This window comes from Hemibagrus wyckioides, linkage group LG14 (genome assembly GCF_019097595.1).
Source record: "Hemibagrus wyckioides isolate EC202008001 linkage group LG14, SWU_Hwy_1.0, whole genome shotgun sequence".
NCBI lineage: Eukaryota > Metazoa > Chordata > Actinopteri > Siluriformes > Bagridae > Hemibagrus > Hemibagrus wyckioides.
In genome coordinates this window covers 8,264,730-8,283,424 of record NC_080723.1, presented here as the reverse complement: position 1 = coordinate 8,283,424, position 18,695 = coordinate 8,264,730, and the positions used below count along the sequence as shown (strand labels likewise).

The window sequence follows — 18,695 nt, the reverse complement described above, 5'->3', positions numbered from 1 at the left end:
CCTACAAACATGATATTCAGTGATAAATTTAATGATATATCTGTCTCTAGGTGTTGACGTGACCACTCCTGCAAATTCAAAGTGAGACCTTATAGTGTAAATCTTCTGAATTGTTCGTTCATTTTTAAATTAGTTTTTATCACATTTTTATAATAATCAGCAGTGGAAGTAGTGAATGAATAACAGTACTACAATCTGTAGGAAAACATAAATAGATTTATTGATTAATTAATATATAAATAATAAAAAGAAGAGTAATAGACTTAAGAACCACAGTGTGATTAATCTTAGAATTACTGATATCATCCTATGGGTAGCATATACATATACATACTCAGATCAATGCCAAGACAGTTCAAAGGTCTCTTCTATATTTTCTTTCTTTTTTGACACAAATTTCATCCAAATGCTTACAATAAGAAAAAATCTCATGCTGTGAAGCTCTATTTGTCTGACAGCTTTTCTGATATTGCAGAAGGGCACTAATGGTTACATGCTAGCTAAACATATTCTTAGTAACCTGTGATGCTGCAATGCAATCTCACTGCTACTGAACCAAAACAACAAATACATGGGAAATGACCAACTAATGGTTGTGAGTTACAAAATTGTTTGCATTTAAATTGAAGGGCAGAGAACATACGCCTACCAGTTTCAGTCTTAGCAAAAGGAACGAGGCATGGGGGTGACTCCTGGGGCTTGTGAGGCAATATGTCTCATCACGCTGTCACTGACATATCACAGTTTGTGACCCTGATCAAGAAAATGTGGTTTAACTGAAAGTAAATGAGAGTGTGTATTCCTAACACCTTTGAAGCATGGTGGTGGCAGCAATCAAGCTGTACAGGTGTTTGGCTGGAAAAGGAACTGATGGACTTTGGAGAAGAGTGACATCAAGAAGAAAGAAGATTATCCAGAAACACTAAAGCAAAACATCAGCCAGAAAGTTACTCACAACCGGGTCTTCAGCAGGACAATGATCCTTAGAAAACCTCTACTGTTGTATCAAAATAACAAGTGACCATCACAAAGCCCTGACCTGAACCCCTGAGAAAATGTATGTGTGAGGAGGCCCAAAAACCTGACTGAATTACACCAGTTCCGCCAGGAGGAAGAGGCAAAAAAATCCATGAGTTTTATTCAAGTTCAACTGATTAACAGGAAACAACACCAAATACTAACAAACTGGATGTGACCCACTGAAAATCTGATATAGTAAATAAAAGCTGAAATAACTCACTTTTTATAAGGATTCTATATGAAATCTACTGTAGTATTAATACTAGAATGAATACAATATTTACCAGCTTAAAAAGCATTGTATTACTGAGCAATGCTTGGATGAGAAAAGTATTGCCATGGCAATATTGGTAACACTATTCCCACAACTTGTAAACACACATTAGGCATGTGCCAAAACCTATAATATACATTTTAATTAAACAGGAATGTATTGTTTATTATTACATACTATTATATAATACTAATCTAACATTCAATGTTTAATACAAAATATAATCACTACCTCTCAGGAGTGATGAGGCTTGGAGGATGTTTTGAGAGCAGCATAAAGACTCCCAGGAAAAAAAGTTTTCATCAAACATCATGAGTAAATTAAGCTAACTCACAGGTTACCTTACAGGAGCTATAAAAATTGTAGTATAAAAATGAGTAATTCCAAAATCAAGCCTGTAAACTCTGTATGTAAGAGTTAACACTATTTACAACATACTTTTAAATAAAAATAAAGCTGACCTTGTTAATAAATGTTACTTAACAGCTTTGATAATTTCATAAAGCTTACAGAGATCCTGGAGGATGGGGCAGTTGTGATCAGGGATAATGGGATAATATCTGATGCCTACTAGCACATTAACAAATTCCTTGTTTGTATCCAAATCAGGTGAATGTAAATTAAGTACAGTTTTCTGATGTTCATCCTGTAACACACATACTATACCTAGTAATAAACAGGAGCGTCAAATCTGATGTCTTTCAAATAGAAGTATCATCAAGTCTACTGCATGCTGCACAAAGGTACCTTTTTTTTATTGAATCTGACGTTTACTTTCCAGGCATGGCTTAAATGAAGCTTAATTACCGAATACATTAATCAAGATTAAAACAGGATGTTGCTAAACTTAGTTAAAATGATTTGCTTCTGCAGTCTGCAGATTAAAATTGATTTGCAGTCACATAAACCCGGGACTTATTTTAGGGCACAGCATCCAAAGGGCCAAAACACCCTAAAAATCTCAGTGTTATGGAATTGTGTAAGCACTAGCTGCATTCTGAGCACTGCAGTAAGGAGGCGCTACAGACAGAAGCTAGTTAAATGTCATGGCAGACCAACAGTGTGGTGAGTATATTGCAAGAGCTGGTTTGTTCATTTAAAGCTGATTGAAAGATGTCACCATCTCTGCACCCTGATCACACAGCAATTGAAAAAGCGTGGTAAGAAAGTGTGTGTTCTGTTAATTTTGACAAATTAAAATGTCAACATAAAATGGAAACAGCTTCAGGACAGATTTGTCAAAGCCAAGAGAAGGAAATGCTGCTGGTGATGTTGGTAACTGTCTGGCTATCCTGAAACGCTTCGATGGCTCGTGTGAAATGAATGTGTCAGAGGCACTGATTAGTACATTTCAGCACATTCTTTAGAAACACTTTCTGCTTCAGTCTGCATGAACATCTGTGATTTAAACCATTCAGTAAAAAAAGGAAAGTTTTGAATAAATGTTGAATAAATTATGTTTCCTTCACAAAGATTCACAGCTGGGATGAGGTTTTGGCATCGGAATATTTGTATATGTAGTGTGTTTTTTTTTTCTCAGAAAGGTCATCTTTTGTGCCATCTTTCCACAGGTGTGCTGAAAAGCATCCAGATGGTCCACAGCTAGTTTGAGATCTTTTTAAGAGCAAAGATTCCCACAAGGTAACCCACCATTTCTGCTCACCTGCTCACTTTTTTATAATAAATTCATGAGGACAGTGTCAAGGACATGAGATGTTTCCAACCTGAACTGATGCCCAGAGAGTATTAGAAAGTGCTGGGGTTCAGTATAATGGAGTTGAACTGAATGAAGAAATATTATCTCGGTAAATGGAAATATTTTACATAAAAAAATATCTAGACAAATTCACCTAGTTTTATCTAGTATAAAAATATATCCAAAATCTAAGATTATTACACATTTCTAGCCTTTATTTTTAAAACTAATTTGAAATCGTCTTGATCTGTTGGCTTATCTTTAGTATTTATTTCTAGAAAGAAGTAAAACAATAGAATAACTGTATAAATGTATGTGTTGAAATAATCTCATATTTATTTATTTTTACTGTCATAAGATGGAATACTAGATAAATAGGATAATGATGAAGATACTTTCACTAAACAGCAGGTTATAAACTGTGTAGGTTTGTAGCAAGGCAGATGAACCCCACGTATAAAGTGATTACAAAATCTGATTCCAGTGCCTTCATTCATTATCACAGAATGTCTGATATTATTTGCATCGATTTTTGTTGCTTCTCTTCAGCATGTGGTACTGAAACTTGTTGTGCATGTGGGCTGTGCTTATTTATTATGATTCATGATTAAGATGAAAGCATTTCTGATCCAGATTACACAGTTAGCCTCCTTTTTCTCATAACTGCATGCTCATGATTGCCAACCTATCACAACTATCTGAAGAGGAAAAGATGAAGCAGGAGAAAGAGAGAGAGCGGACAGTGAAAAGGTGCTTCCCATTCCTCTCTATTTTTCTCTCTCGTCTTGTGCAGTGCTGTGACGCACCTTTTTGGATGGATTTGTCAATGCGAAGTAGGCGGATATCCCACGCCTTGCACTTTATGAATTTTTGTCTCCTAGCAACCATAAGAACCCTTGTGCATGTGTGGTGTGTGTGTGTGTGTGTGTCACTGCAGGAGAAAAGGACTGATGAATTGAGCATGTCTGGTGGTGCAGAAATATTCCTCTTAACAGAAGGAATCCCATCCAAAACTCCACAACTCCCAGGCTCCTTCATTGTTGCCATGGTAGCAGAGGGATATATACACACATGGTGCAGGTGGGTGGGCCAGCATGTGACTTGATTACACTTCCTGCAGCATAATTACATTTCCTGTGTGAGGGAGGAAATCCCTCCTCCACGTAATGCATGTGGTGTCTTCTCTTACACACTACATTCATGTGCGTGCACACACACACACACACAAATTTGTCTTATTAAATATTAATGCAGCCAATTAATGCTGTGTTTTATCTTGTGCTTTATATTTTAAATTAAAATGGCATTTTCCCCATGTAGGGACCCACACAATCAGAGCTGTTTGGTCCACATCAGTCACATGAGTCACGTTTGGTCCACATCAAGATAGAAAGACTTTCTCTCTCTCTCTCTCTCACACACACACACACACACACACATATTCAGGAATTCTTCAACAGAATTAAAGTTGCTGATGTAAATCAAGTTACAGTTTTATCACTCAGTTTCGGAGTGTCATTAACACACACACACACACACACACACATTTTCTCTCTCAAAATTTTTTGGTCTTTATTTCTCTCTTTTCATCTCTCTCGCTCTCTCTCTCTTTCTCGCTCTCTCTCTCTCACACACACACTCACACAAACACACACACACACACTGTAGACTATGTGATTGCTTATCTATCTATCTATCTATCTATCTATCTATCTATCTATCTATCTATCTATCTATCTATCTATCTATCTATCTATCTATCTATCTATCTATCTATCTATCTATCTATCTATCTATCTATCTATCTATCTATCTATCTATCTATCTATCTACCATACATTCCATCCATGGAGCTCCAGAAACACAGTGAGAAGTGCAGCAGGATCTTCACAGGATCAAGTTCCCATAGCAACACACTCGCATAAAAAAGACGCATAGACGCACAATAAAACACAAGCAAACAGCACCACCACTCTACTCACTGTTTAACTACATGCACGTTAATAAACTAAACAACTAAGATTCCTGTACACTTATTAATATTAACCCTGTCCTCCTATTAATATCCATTAATATAGTGTACATGCAAACACAGAAAGAGGAATTTATTTTCTATTAGGATAAAGTGTGTGTGCATGTGTGTGTGCGTGTGTTCCCACTCTAAAATGAGTTTACCAGTGTTTATTGATGCACATGACTCTTAGTCAGTGACGACAATTGACTATTGCCCCTTTTTACAGACCAACAAACTTCGTATCTTTTTAAAACTTTGTTTTTCCATTGTATTGATGTTTGTAGTTCATCCACCTCAAGATTTGATGTGTTGTGTATTCTGAGATGCTTTTCTGCTAATCATTATATATTATAAATATAATATTGCTTATTTATAGTATGTCTTATAATCTCTGCTGTTTGTATGTGCTACTGAAAACAGTGTTTGGTGAGCTGACATGTCTGCTGATCAAAGACCTTCCACAAATCATTATCCTCCTCATAGAAACAGAAATGAAGATTTTTTGTGCTTCAACATTCCTTTTTGTAGTTCATAAATACAAACATATTGGCAATTTCTGTTCTATATAGGATGTGTAAGAGCTTAAACAGTAAGTTTTACTGGTGTTCTTGGCTGCAGAATGTGTGAGTAACAGCACACAAAACAAACTTCATACCATCCACATTATTTGCTCACTATATATCACTACACATGCAAATGATACAGCTTTTAGTAAAGTTAGTATATTGAATATATTTAGTATATTGATGAAATATTTTTAAAGCAAAACAACACTGAATTTAACAAACATGCACGGAACAAATTAGAAAACTGGATGCACACATTGCTTTGATTAATAGAAGACTGTTTCCCTTATCAAATAATATAATTTCTGTAGCCAGACAATGGTATGTTTATACTTTAGCTTCATGGTTATATGTAACTAACTGTCATCCTCTTTAAAATACAAAGAGATGCCCTGATTTAATAAAAACAGTGACACTGAGTTGGACAGTTCTTACACCTCTCTAACCCCAGTGTGTGTAGGTATATGCATAGGGATTGTCATCATTTTGTTTGTGTGTGTGTGTGTGTGTGTGTGTGTGTGTATACCTGTGAAAAGCCCAGATTTCTGCAGCCATTGCAGGGTGTAAGTGCTTCCCACAAGCCTGAAGGGCCACAAGCTTTCTCTTCTTCCTCCATCGCTGCAGGCAACGGAGGAGTGGGCCACTACATGAAGAGAAATAACAGGTAGTTAACACACACACACACAATCAAATCCCCAGAGCTGCATCCCCCACCCCACCACAGCCACTTCACAACAATTTCAATTACATATATTTAATTATGAGACACAAACATAAGAGTTCACACTTTCTGTGTGTGTGTGTGTGTGTGTGTGTGTATAATAATAAATGATCACATAATCCACTGTGTTTTCTTCAAGCTACAATGATAATGGCTCAGTTACCCATAAACCAATGTAATTAGTATAATTTTTATGTGATTAAAAATTCCAGCACATAGAATCACAATATCCATGTGCAGAGCTCGATTTGGACCAAATCACAGCGCAGGACATGCAGTGGTTTTGTCCTATAAATATGTTTCCTGCTATTATATAAATTCACGAAACACATTCACATTCAAACGTTAGTAAAGTCTGCTCTCTCCTGGCCACATGCTTAAACTGCAGTTTAAATGGGACATACAGGAATCAGTGCTTTGGTGGTCATATAGTAAGCAAAAACAAAAATCAAAGTTACCAGAGAAATTTATAGCTTTACAATTTCAGCTACATATTAAGAATGAGAAAGGAAATAGTTCACAAAAATATTTAGCTTTGTAAATATAGCTATACACAAGGATAGATTTGGCTCTACCTTTGGCAGCACAGTTGTGCTGGTGATGACTAACAGCTTCTCTTTCCTTATAGAAACTAATACCATCACTGTATATCAGCAAAGACTCTTTCTGACTCAGCTTACTGACAAGGACCTTGATTAATACTTTGTTGACTGGATGCTAGGTTGAATGATTTTTTAATCCAACTCACTGTTCTGAAACAACCAACCTCCCACCAGAATCAGGTATTTTCCAATTCATGTAATTCATGCGTATGCTTTCAGACAAGATACATTCATCAGACATGATATCCTCAAGACCAAAGCTGTATTTCCGTATTGGTTGGATCACAGCAAGTTCAGCTGGCTGAAAGTCTTGTGCTGGGGGATGTTTATTTTTATCTGTTGCCCTATGAAGGATTCATGCAGTGCCTTCTATAAATTGAATAATGGTTTGGTGTTGAGTAGACAGATGGGGTTTTATCTCTGTCCAAATCTAACCAAAGTGATTGAATCTGGTAGAAGATGATCTATACCATGATATCACTACTACTACCACCATCTCCCTCTCATGACTAACCAGAAGATGTGGGAAATGTATCTCTTTGCTTCCCCCTAATGCTTCAGGGATAAGGCACTGTGGCTTCAGGAAGAGCTCAGACAAAGGGCATGTCCTTCTTTCTCAGAAAAAGGAATTTCAATGAACACCTGCAATTACAACTTGCAGTTTCTTCTACACCAACAGCTAAACTAACTCTTAACTTCCACTTGTCATAGCTTCTCTACAGCTTAGTAGAAAGGGACAACGTGGAGACAATTAAACAGTGCTACACAAAGGAATCCCTATGATGAGCTTATAGTGAGCAACTCAGTGCAGTCTTTCACTACAGCTGGGCCTACAGACCGCCTAAGATAAAAAGGCTCTATCGGGGTGATGAAGTGGGGGTAGTCTGACCCAATCAGAAGCACTAGGAAAGCATTGTACAAATACTGGCAAAGTAGCTCACAAAGATGCCAATATTCTTTTTGTAATGAGACAAGTGAGTATGTGTGCTTTGCCAGACCCAGCTGTGCTGCATTGAATGCTCCATTGACAGAGAAGCATCTACTTGGTTGTGAAGCAGGGGAGATAGTAAAAAACACAACATGAAGTATTCTCCTCAAGTAAAAAAACACAACATGAAGTATTCTCCTCAAGTATCCTGCCTCACTGTTTGGTGGGCCAGATCCCTGCTGGTTTACCTTATAATTTGAGTTGTTGGGCAGCAGATTGAAGCAGAATGGTGCACTCTGATCCAGATCTCATCCAGGTCTTGATTTCAGATGACTTTGCTCACTTTAAATAAAGCACAGCCCTGAGTCTACATTTTACCTCACAGAGTACATCATGTGCTGTGCTCATGTCTTGTATCTACTTCTAAAATTGCACTGGGTTACTTGGTGAGACCAACCATGGCACTTGGTGAGACCAATCACTGACTATTCTCCAGATTCAGGTCTCTTTCTGCTTCTTTGTCAGGATCTGGAAGTTAGCACACAGGTTCAGGAAGTGCTTTAACCACATGCTGGACAGCTCCAAAAGAGGAATGGCCATTATATTGGACTGAGTCTTTTTGGCCAAATTCAAGATGGGCTTTTGAATTGGTGTTGTTTACCTGTAAACTTTGAAACTTTGGCTTTACTCTGTAAAGCCCATGACTGTTGGAATGGGAGCTTGACTTTGGTACATATGTGCTTTGTAGTGAACTGTCCAACATGCCCAAAAGTGACTGGATCTCCATGGAAAGCACTGAAAGGAGCAAATGTCACTAACTCTAAATTAGAGGCCATGCATGAGATCAGTTATCCACTTTAGTGCAATGTAATCAGGTTGCTCATATTGCAGCTGAGGACCTTCATCGTACCTATGTATGAGTCCGTACTATTGCTTTGTAGTTTCTCATAACATGAATGGCTGCTTTTTTGTCTTAACTTAGAGGAAAAAAATGGAGACAGACAAGGGAATAATGGTTTATAGCCGCTATAATGTAAGTGATAACAGAAACCAATTTGTCTCAGTTCCATAAGATTAGATTAGATGCAGAACAAGTACAACACACTTACTTGTGTGTTTTAATGGGCTTTGTCTCCTGTAATTTGCAAATCATTATCATTATTTTTCCTTTGAGGCATTTAAAACTAAAGATAGCTGATATATTGGTCCTGGGACGCTCATCTCTCTCCACTATATTCAGACACTGCCACTGCTAAGCATCTGGTGTCTTAAGCGTAAACTTTCGGCAGCAAATTGCTTTGTTTTGCCTGGGTCTTGAAATTGAATTATTTAACAGTGTATACTGTTAGTTTATACTGTTTTGTAAATTTGATTACTGCATCCCAGGGTGTCCTGCTTTTTAATGAATCATTTAATGAACGTTAACCATACCTAAATGTAATAAAGCTGAATATTTTATTTTAAGAAGTCAAGTAAAAGTAAACATACTAAAGTTTAATTGTTTTAAAAAGCACTGTTGCCCTGAAACATGTAGTCCTATACTTTAACAAGAATACATTTCTTGCTTTCTCTGTTCAAATTAACAATAAAAATGGAGGACATTTTATTCACAAATTAAACGCTTACTTGTTGGAAAATTGCTATGCTACAATAAGAGGAATAACACACTTCAGGAAATGCTCACACACACACACACACACACACACACACATATATATATATATATATATATATATATATATATATATATATATATATATATATATATGTAAGAACTTTCTACCACCCTAAAATCGCAATTATGTTTGATTAGTGAAAGTGCTGATCCTACCTTAGTGATGTGCGTGAGTGTGGTATTTCTCTCATCGTCCGAGAGCGTGCCACTGCAGAAGCTCTCCATGGACTGTGAGTGTGACGAAATGGCCTGGCAAAGCTCCTCAAAGGAGTAGTCCCTGTCCCGGCACATCTTTATGTCATTCAATAACTTTGACAATTCCCCTGTCACTGTTTCATCTGCACAGAGTAAGAAAGAAAGAGTTATAAAAACAGATGGAGAGGAAATGTTTGGTAAGCATATTAGTGATTATTGTAGACAGGGTGTAAAAAAACTGGCACATCACAAACAACCTCTGGTTAAACATGTCCTCAAGTACATGTCCCAAGGAGCTTTAGTCCCTGGTCCCCTTCTGTCTTTCACCCTTATGTCAAACACTCATTCATTCTGCTCTGGTCAAACAATGGAGCCCAGACTGAACTGAATTCATTTGCATATAGTTTATATAAAGCATAGAAAAAATACAAACCTCAAAGCAATAATAATTTGGTTTCCAGTGTACCAGGAATCAAGCATGCTCTTACACAGTAACTCGACACAATCACCTCAGTTACCTGCTTGGTTTTTGTTTTATTATTAATTTATCATTTCATGTCACACTTAACGTATTGGGGTGGGGTGGGGGGTCTTAGGAGAGGAGATTAATGATGGGGAAGAAAAAAAAAATTGAGGAGTACTTGCAGTCAGTATTAGTACTCAGAGACAAATACAGAGTAATTATGTAACGATTATGTAACAGTAACAGTTGTGTTCTCCTGGATGTTTTATCTTACTTTGTGAAGGTAAAACTATCTGTTTCTTGCATGTTTAATCAATAAGGTTTAACGAGAGAAGGGATGGCAATGTTAGCATACAGTTTGTGACCGTTAAAATGCTCTCATGCTTTGTTTTCTTTGTCAGTCATATTTGTAATTTAGGTTGTAGAATAAATGGACTAATAATGTAACATTTCACACAGGAATTGGACAGTTGCCTTTAGTTAGGTGTTTTTTGATGGCCATGGACTTCATACCTCCTGAGCTGTTAGCTGCCTGAAATTATTAATTATGAAATTATAATTACTACAGATTACCATTGTGCCTGACTTCATCTCAATCTGTACACACTAGCACAATCATGGGGGGACTGCTGACTTGACAGTTGTCCAGAAGACACTCACTGACACCCTCTATTAGAATGGTAAGCCACAGAAGATCATTGCTGAAAGTGCTGGCTGTTCACAGAGTGCTATATCAAAGCATATTCATGGAAAGATGACTGAAAGGGGAAAGTGTGATAGGAAAAGGTGCACAAGCAACAGGGATGGACATAGCCTTGAGAAGATTGTCAAGTAAATCTGATTCAAGAACATGGAGGAGCTTCACAAGAAGTTGACTAAGGCTGGAGCCATCACACACAGACGTGTCCAGGAAATGGGCTACAAGTGGTGCATTCCTAGTGTCAAGCCACTCCTGAAACAGAGACAACATCAGAAGCATCTTACCTGGGCTAAGGAGAAGAAGAACTAGAGCACTATTTAGTGGTCCAAAGTCCTCTTTTCAAATGAGTTTAAATTTTGCATTTCATTTGGAAATCAATTTCCCAGAGTCTGGAGAAAGAGAGGAGAGGCACAGAATCCAAGCTGCTTGATGTCCAGTGTGAATTGTCCACAGTGAGTGATGATTTGGGGTGCCATGACATCTACTGTTGTTGGTCCACTGTTAAGTCCAAAGTCAATGCAGCGATCTACCAAGAGATTTTAGAGCACTTCATGCTTCCATCTGCTGACAAGCTTTATGAAGATGCTGATTTCTTTTTCCAGCAGAACTTGGCCCCTGCCCACAGTGCCAAAACTACTCGGAACTGGTCTGCTGACCGTGGTATTATATGGGGTATTGTCAAGAGGAAGATGAGAGACACCGGACATCACAATACAGCTGAGCTGAAGGATGAGCTGCCCAGTGAAATAAGGCTGGGGAAATAACTTGTCTTTGTAAACATCTAAGCAAAAACTCTTGCCATTAGGAAGATTCCCAAGCATAGTGTTTTGTGTGATCATTTCTATACATGTATTTGTATATCTAATAATTTTTCAGAAATGTATTTATAATTTAGGTATTTATAATGATGTTTAAATCTCCAGCATTTGCACAATAATGATAGAAAATCTAATTAAAAGGGCTTGATGAAAGGGACATCTGTTAAGCCTTGAGCATTGCAGTCATTCATTTCAGACAACTTTTTTGCCCTTTTCCTTTTTAGTTTGCTCAGTAAACATCAGATGCTGGAGAAATTTCAATTGCGAGTGCTAAGCTTAGTGCCAAGTTGCACCTTTTTGTGTACTGATGTGTGCCAACATCCTTTATGGTCTTTGCAAACTCTTTAGGTTTGGCTGCAACTAACACTCTTAAGAAAATGCAGCCACAGCAATAGTTAAGGCGCGAGTTCAGCAGTAATCCTGAGCCCAGGCACGCTATGCTGTAAGCCCTATGCTGATGCACACCTATTATTCTGCAGACTTTTCCAAGATGGAAGTCGTAAATCCTTGAAACAAATTACAACTGTCTTCAAGCCAGAGGTATCCAGTCCTTCTGACTGAGATGTGTTTAACACACCTGGCTCTGATATGCAGCTGTTCCTGAACATTTCATATAATTAACCGGTCGTGAGATTAGGACTAGAATAAAAAGCTGAAAGGATTAAATGATGTCCAAAAGCAGAGTTGACACTTGTTGATGTATGCTAAATGAAACCATGATGTTTTTACATCATTGAGTTCAGACAGGATTTAACTGACATATAACATGATTAAATTCTTAGTTTTGCGATTTTTTTTTTGTTTCCTTATTTTCAGATTTTCTTTCTTTCTTTCTTTTTGAAAGTAGACTACTCTGTTTTAAGGGATGTGACACTCTGTTAGTCCTGTAATTACCTGAGGTTTCCTAATCACAGTATGTTAGGGTAAGTTGTACATCACCATATCTTCACTCACTGGAAGGAACCTAACATTAACCCAATGCAGTACCATGTGTCACCACTAGGTCCTGCTATTACCTCTACTCTAATCCATCGATGACAGTGAAATCTCTCTCTCTGTCTCACTCTCTCTTTCACACATGCACACTTACTTTTGTGTCTTAGTGACGGGGAGGCAGCAGGTGAGGGTATAGAGGTCCGAGGTGCAGGCACTGGACACTGGCGAATCGGCTCATCTTTGACTTGTCCTCTGTCATTCTCAGCCATCATAAATTCTATGAAAAGAGACAATAAGCTAATACAGTTACCAAACCATCAGCCTCTGTTAACACTGACTAAAAGTAAATTTTGCATGAATAAAGGACCCATTGAGAGGTCAGAGGTCAAGTAGGTTGGGGACTGCATTTAAGGACATTAAGCAAGGCATTACTCAAGAACATTAATTCAATTCAATTCAATTCAATTTATTTTGTATAGCACCTTTTACAATGAATATTGTCTCAAAGCAGCTTTACAAAAGAAGAAAAACAGAGAAAGGGGAGGGGAAAAAATAAATAAAAATAAAATAAAATAAAATAAAATAAAATAAAATAAAATAAAATAAAATAAAAATAACTAAATAACTAGAAATAAGAGTAAATCATTAAATTTAATAATTAAACTATTTTATCCCTAATGAGCAAGCCTGTGGCAACGGTGGCAAGGAAAAACTCCCTGGGATGGAAAAGGAAGAAACCTTGAGAGGAACCTCAAGGCAGTTCTTATTATCTATGTTCTAACATGTAACAATATTCTTCTCTCCTACATATTCATATTTATTTTCTTTAGTCAAAACCTTTCTCATTCTCAGGGTAACTTTGGCATTATACATAAAGAGGAGGTAAGAACAAAAGAGGAGAAGTAGGGACAATATGGAGACAGCATTTATTCAGAAAAATAGTGCCTCAGAGCTACCTTGTAGAAATGAAGATCTTAAGATCTCGAAGTATAGTACTGATCGCAGACGTCCATGAATTATAGTTATGGGTCCATGTCATTTTTGTCACAATATTTTGTCACAATATTTTTTGTTCACAATATGTTTACATTTCTTAAGTAGTTATTAGCTTATTTGACTGATCACTTAATTTGAGTAAATTTAATCTATATATATATATATATATATATATATATATATATATATATATATATATATATATATATAATATGAATTTGGCTATTCAACTTATGAATGTGGTTTAGCATGCTGCTGGGACACCCCATAAAATCAACTAATTTCCTTCCCTTTCAGAGCCATGTGTGCCTTAAAAACCATAAGCATAGCAAGTTCCAGTTGTAGAAATAATTAGCTGACTGACAGAAATTATAGGTCTTTAAGAATGTATTAGTATATATTCACCTGAATTACAACTACATCCTGTAAGGTAACATAACCTGTTAAACATATCTAAATACATGAAGGTGCTGTAAAAACAAATAAATGGGGACTGGGAAAGTAGTCTTTGCTGAGTTCAAGATGGATGGAGGCAAATACAGGGCAAGGCAAGAAACCTATTCCAGCCTGCAAAATACTGACATAGAGGTTTACCTTCCAACAGAAGAAGGACAGATGGACCCTTAACACAATGCCAAAGCTACACAGTATGGTAGAACGGCCCAGTTAAAGCCCAAACCTCTATTTGAGTATTTGCAACTTAAGGATTGCAGTCTCTGAAATGAATGGACAAAAATATCTCCAGATGTGTAAAAATGACAGAGACAAATCCCAGAAGACTTGGAGCGGTAACTGTGGGTCTAACTCTGGGTTATCATCAAATGCCTGTTTTTTGTTTAATTAACCTTCCACACAGGCTGGTGCAGTGTGTATCCATGCCTCCTCACAGCTCCAGGCTCCTCGCTCCAGTCCTGAGCTTTGTGTGCAAGTTTTTCCCATATAGATAGTGTGCGCTGCCTCTGGGTTCTTCATTTTTCTTTTACTCATTTGTTTTATGTTTCTAGATATCTGAACACTTTACCTTTTCAGAAATTTTGTGGAAATCATTTAATGCAAATGTATCTGGAATGCACATTGTGCTGTATGTGTGATCAACATACACACACATGAATATTGAGAAACTCAGTGTTTAAAAAATTTTGGTCAATCTGGAGGAATATTTTAGTTCAGTTGGCTTTTATTAATTTATCTGAATTGAGAACACAATTATTAAAAGAGGCAAATTGTGTGGAAGTCAGGGGTAAATGTGTGTGATTGATTACCTTGTATGAGAGCAGTGATTTGTTGTGATTTCTGGGCTGGGTGTTCTTTTAGTATCTCTAGTGCAGTTTTCCCATGACAATCTCGAATGTTGACATCAATCCCTATGAAAGAGACAGAGACAGAGAGAATGAGTGAGGAAAAAAGGAGAGAAATGAAAAGAAAGAACATGTCACTACTCATCATCATCACTAAGAATGCTGCAGTTTCTGTAGTTGTCTGGATACTGAATACTACTTTCATTATTGAATGAGATAATAAGCAGTGCACAAAGCTAATGAGAAAACCGAATAAAACAGGCTGTTAGAAATCCTGCTAAATAAAAAACATAGGATGGGAAGAATGATTCTTTATCATACTGAGTACAATCAGTTCAAATACCAGATAAAAAGTACAACATGCCAAAGCCCATTCACTATGCAGGAAGCTCTTGAATATCATACTTCCTATTCCACAGATGGCTCTGTATGGGAAACTGCAAGGTCACACACAGACGTACACACGTACACACACACGCACACACACACACATCTAACTATCCTTTTGAGGACTTTATTCCAGCTCCAGCTCTATTCCATTGAGTATATAATCCAGCTAATTAATGCTCTACTATACCAAAATCTAACCTTAACCAAAAGGAATTGGCTCTTCTACTTTTGGCTTTTTTTGGTTCATCAAAGTTTATTACACTGTACAGAAAGGACTCACCTGAGTCAAGCAGGAGCCGAACTACATCCATCTTTCCATATAAAGCAGCCTCATGCAGCGCGCTGCCCTTCTCTGTCTGCCAGGAACAAGAGAGGGAGAGAGAGAGAGAGAGAGAGAATGAACAAACTCGAGTCAATAACTCAAGTATAAGCACAGATGTGAGGGGTAGAAAATGCGAACATGTGTACTAACAATCTACATCAACATAATCATGCTGTCCTCTAGGACATTTTGCAGAGTAAATTAAACAACAGTAAATTCTCCTTGTGTGGCAATTCATCATGCATTACACAATTATGCACATACAAATCATGATTTACAAGGTTATAAAACTGAGCAATGCCAAAGAACATGGTGTGTACAAGACACAGAGAGAATTGGCTGAACTAAAAATAAAAATGCCTAAGAGCAGCATGAACAATGAATGAAAAGACAAAGACACAACAAGTGTGTAAAGGTTCGGAGTTTTTCCTGACAGAGAGCACATCCTATTAGCCTTCATTAAAACAAAGACTGCCCACACGAGTACAGGGTCAATCCCTACACAGTACATCCCTCCTGATTAGTGGCTCCACCTCAGGATCACATGTTGAGCCAAAACAGCTTTAAGCTTTTTCAGTCTGAATTTGAATATTCCTTTCTATTATTTTTTATCACCCTTTTACTGATCTCCATTACTGACATTCATTTACATGAATCATCTCCTTTCTTAGGTGCTGTTGACTGTCCCGACCCAACCAGACACCAGCAGAATTCTGTGAACGCTACGGTGGAATAGCAAGTATAGTAAGTATTGAACATGCACTCACACGCAGACTCTATACTCAGATCGGTGAAGATAAACACTTTCACCTCCAGTTACATCTCTAATGCAGCTTCACTCAAGTTTGATGTCTCGGACCTTCATTTCAAATTCAAAGAAATCCAGAAAAAGTCCACAAACTCACTCCATGGTTGTGCTGGGACTAATCCTGCTGTAGTATAGCGTGAACTTCCTGCCAGCTGGTCCATAGATGACTGAGAGTGTATGAAATGGCGAGCAGGAGTGTGTTCCTTGAGCTTTGGATGAGTTCTGAACACATCCCACAGCAGGACAGGAAGTACAACCCTCCCTCACTGAGGACCACTTCCTTTCCTGTTTCCCATGATGATTAGTTAACAATGTCAGCACAGAAAAGAAACCATTTCACTCTCACTTAGCTTCCTGGAATTGAAGAGTCTTCCTCTTCTGCTCTCTGTCTCTCTATTGCCCTCTTTCTGTTTAGCAGTATAGTTCTGTATGCACCTGTTCAGTATCCATTACTGCAATATTACTTACACAAGCAAATCAACAGCTATGGACTTTTATTTTGGGTTTAAGTTCATCTATCATCTACTACCAAATACCATGTGGTGGGTTGGAAATTCCTGCCTTTTTCTTGGTATCCGTGCCTTGATATTATTGCAGGTCTCCTAATGGCCAGGAATAATTTAGCCTGCATTATGTCTTTAACTTTGTTATACAAAACTTATACAACACATCTGTCTGTTAAGATCACCATACCCTGCTCCACATTTACTGAGTCGTGTTCGGTTTATGCCTGTGTGTTAATTGCCTGACCATTTGTTTGCCTCATGCTTGTGTGTCCTGCCTAGCCCATCAGTTTGTGTGCTACACTGGTTTTAATAAAGCCAACAACCTTCATTTCCCTCCATCTATCAGGTACATAGCATATGTCAAGGGAGATCAAAGGTGCCGTTCATATCTACACTATATTGCCAAAAGTATTCGCTCACCTGCCTTGACTCGCATATGAACTTAAGTGACATCCCATTCCTAATCCATAGGGTTCAATATGACGTCGGTCCACCCTTTGCAGCTATAACAGCTTCAACTCTTGTGGGAAGGCTGTCCACAAGGTTTAGGAGTGTGTTTATGGGAATTTTTGACCATTCTTCCAGAAGCGCATTTGTGAGGTCACACACTGATGATGGACGAGAAGGCCTGGCTCTCAGTCTCCGCTCTAATTCATCCCAAAGGTGTTCTATCGGGTTGAGGTCAGGACTCTGTGCAGGCCAGTCAAGTTCCTCCACACCAGACTCTGTCATCCATGTCTTTATGGACCTTGCTTTGGTCACTGGTGCACAGTCATGTTGGAAGAGGAAGGGGCCAGCTCCAAACTGTTCCCACAAAGTTGGGAGCATGGAATTGTCCAAAATGTCTTGGTATGCTGAAGCATTCAGAGTTCCTTTCACTGGAACCAAGGGGCCAAGCCCAGCTCCTGAAAAACAACCCCACACCATAATCCCCCCTCCACCAAACTTTACACTTGGCACAATGCAGTCAGACAAGTACCGTTCTCCTGGCAACCGCCAAACCCAGACTCGTCCATCAGATTGCCAGATGGAGAAGTGCGATTCGTCACTCCAGAGAACGCGTCTCCACTGCTCTAGAGTCCAGTGGCGGCGTGCTTTACACCACTGCATCCGACGCTTTGCATTGCACTTGGTGATGTATGGCTTGGATGCAGCTGCTCGGCCATGGAAACCCATTCCATGAAGCTCTCTGCGCACTGTTCTTGAGCTAATCTGAAGGCCACATGAAGTTTGGAGGTCTGTAGCGATTGACTCTGCAGAAAGTTGGTGACCTCTTCGCACTATGCGCCTCAGCATCCGCTGACCCCGCTCTGTCAGTTTACGTGGCCTACCACTTCGTGGCTGAGTTGCTGTCGTTCCCAAACACTTCCACGTTCTTATAATACAGCTGACAGTTGACTGTGGAATATTTAGGAGCGAGGAAATTTCACGACTGGATTTGTTGCACAGGTGGCATCCTATCACAGTTCCACGCTGGAATTCACTGAGCTCCTGAGAGCGACCCATTCTTTCACAAATGTTTGTAAAAACAGTCTGCATGCCTAGGTGCTTGATTTTATACACCTGTGGCCATGGAAGTGATTGGAACACCTGATTCTGATTATTTGGATGGGTGAGCGAATACTTTTGGCAATATAGTGTATGTACAAAGAAAAGGTGCAGTTTAAACTGTAATGGAATTGTCAGCCTGATCTAATGAGAAATTTGAATGATGTGGTTGGATCATGCATCATAGCATAAGTTATAATAAAAAAGATTTGAACACTG

General features: G+C 38.3%; 1 protein-coding gene across 5 annotated transcripts in view; it reads right to left on the bottom strand.

Moving 5' to 3' along the window:
- Positions 1 to 18,695, bottom strand: part of anks1b (ankyrin repeat and sterile alpha motif domain containing 1B) — a 156,209-nt gene that overhangs the window by 88,835 nt on the left and 48,679 nt on the right. For 4 of the 5 annotated variants that reach the window (XM_058407813.1, XM_058407810.1, XM_058407811.1 and 1 more), the window contains exons 5-9: positions 15,573 to 15,648; positions 14,867 to 14,968; positions 12,763 to 12,885; positions 9,653 to 9,834; positions 6,097 to 6,213 (exon numbers count right to left, since the gene is read on the bottom strand). In XM_058407813.1, the coding sequence (XP_058263796.1) occupies positions 6,097 to 6,213; positions 9,653 to 9,834; positions 12,763 to 12,885; positions 14,867 to 14,968; positions 15,573 to 15,648 (600 nt within the window). Of the gene's footprint in view, positions 1 to 6,096; positions 6,214 to 9,652; positions 9,835 to 12,762; positions 12,886 to 14,866; positions 14,969 to 15,572; positions 15,649 to 16,519; positions 16,636 to 18,695 lie in introns of those variants that run through there. The other variant, XM_058407814.1, reaches the window with a different exon arrangement.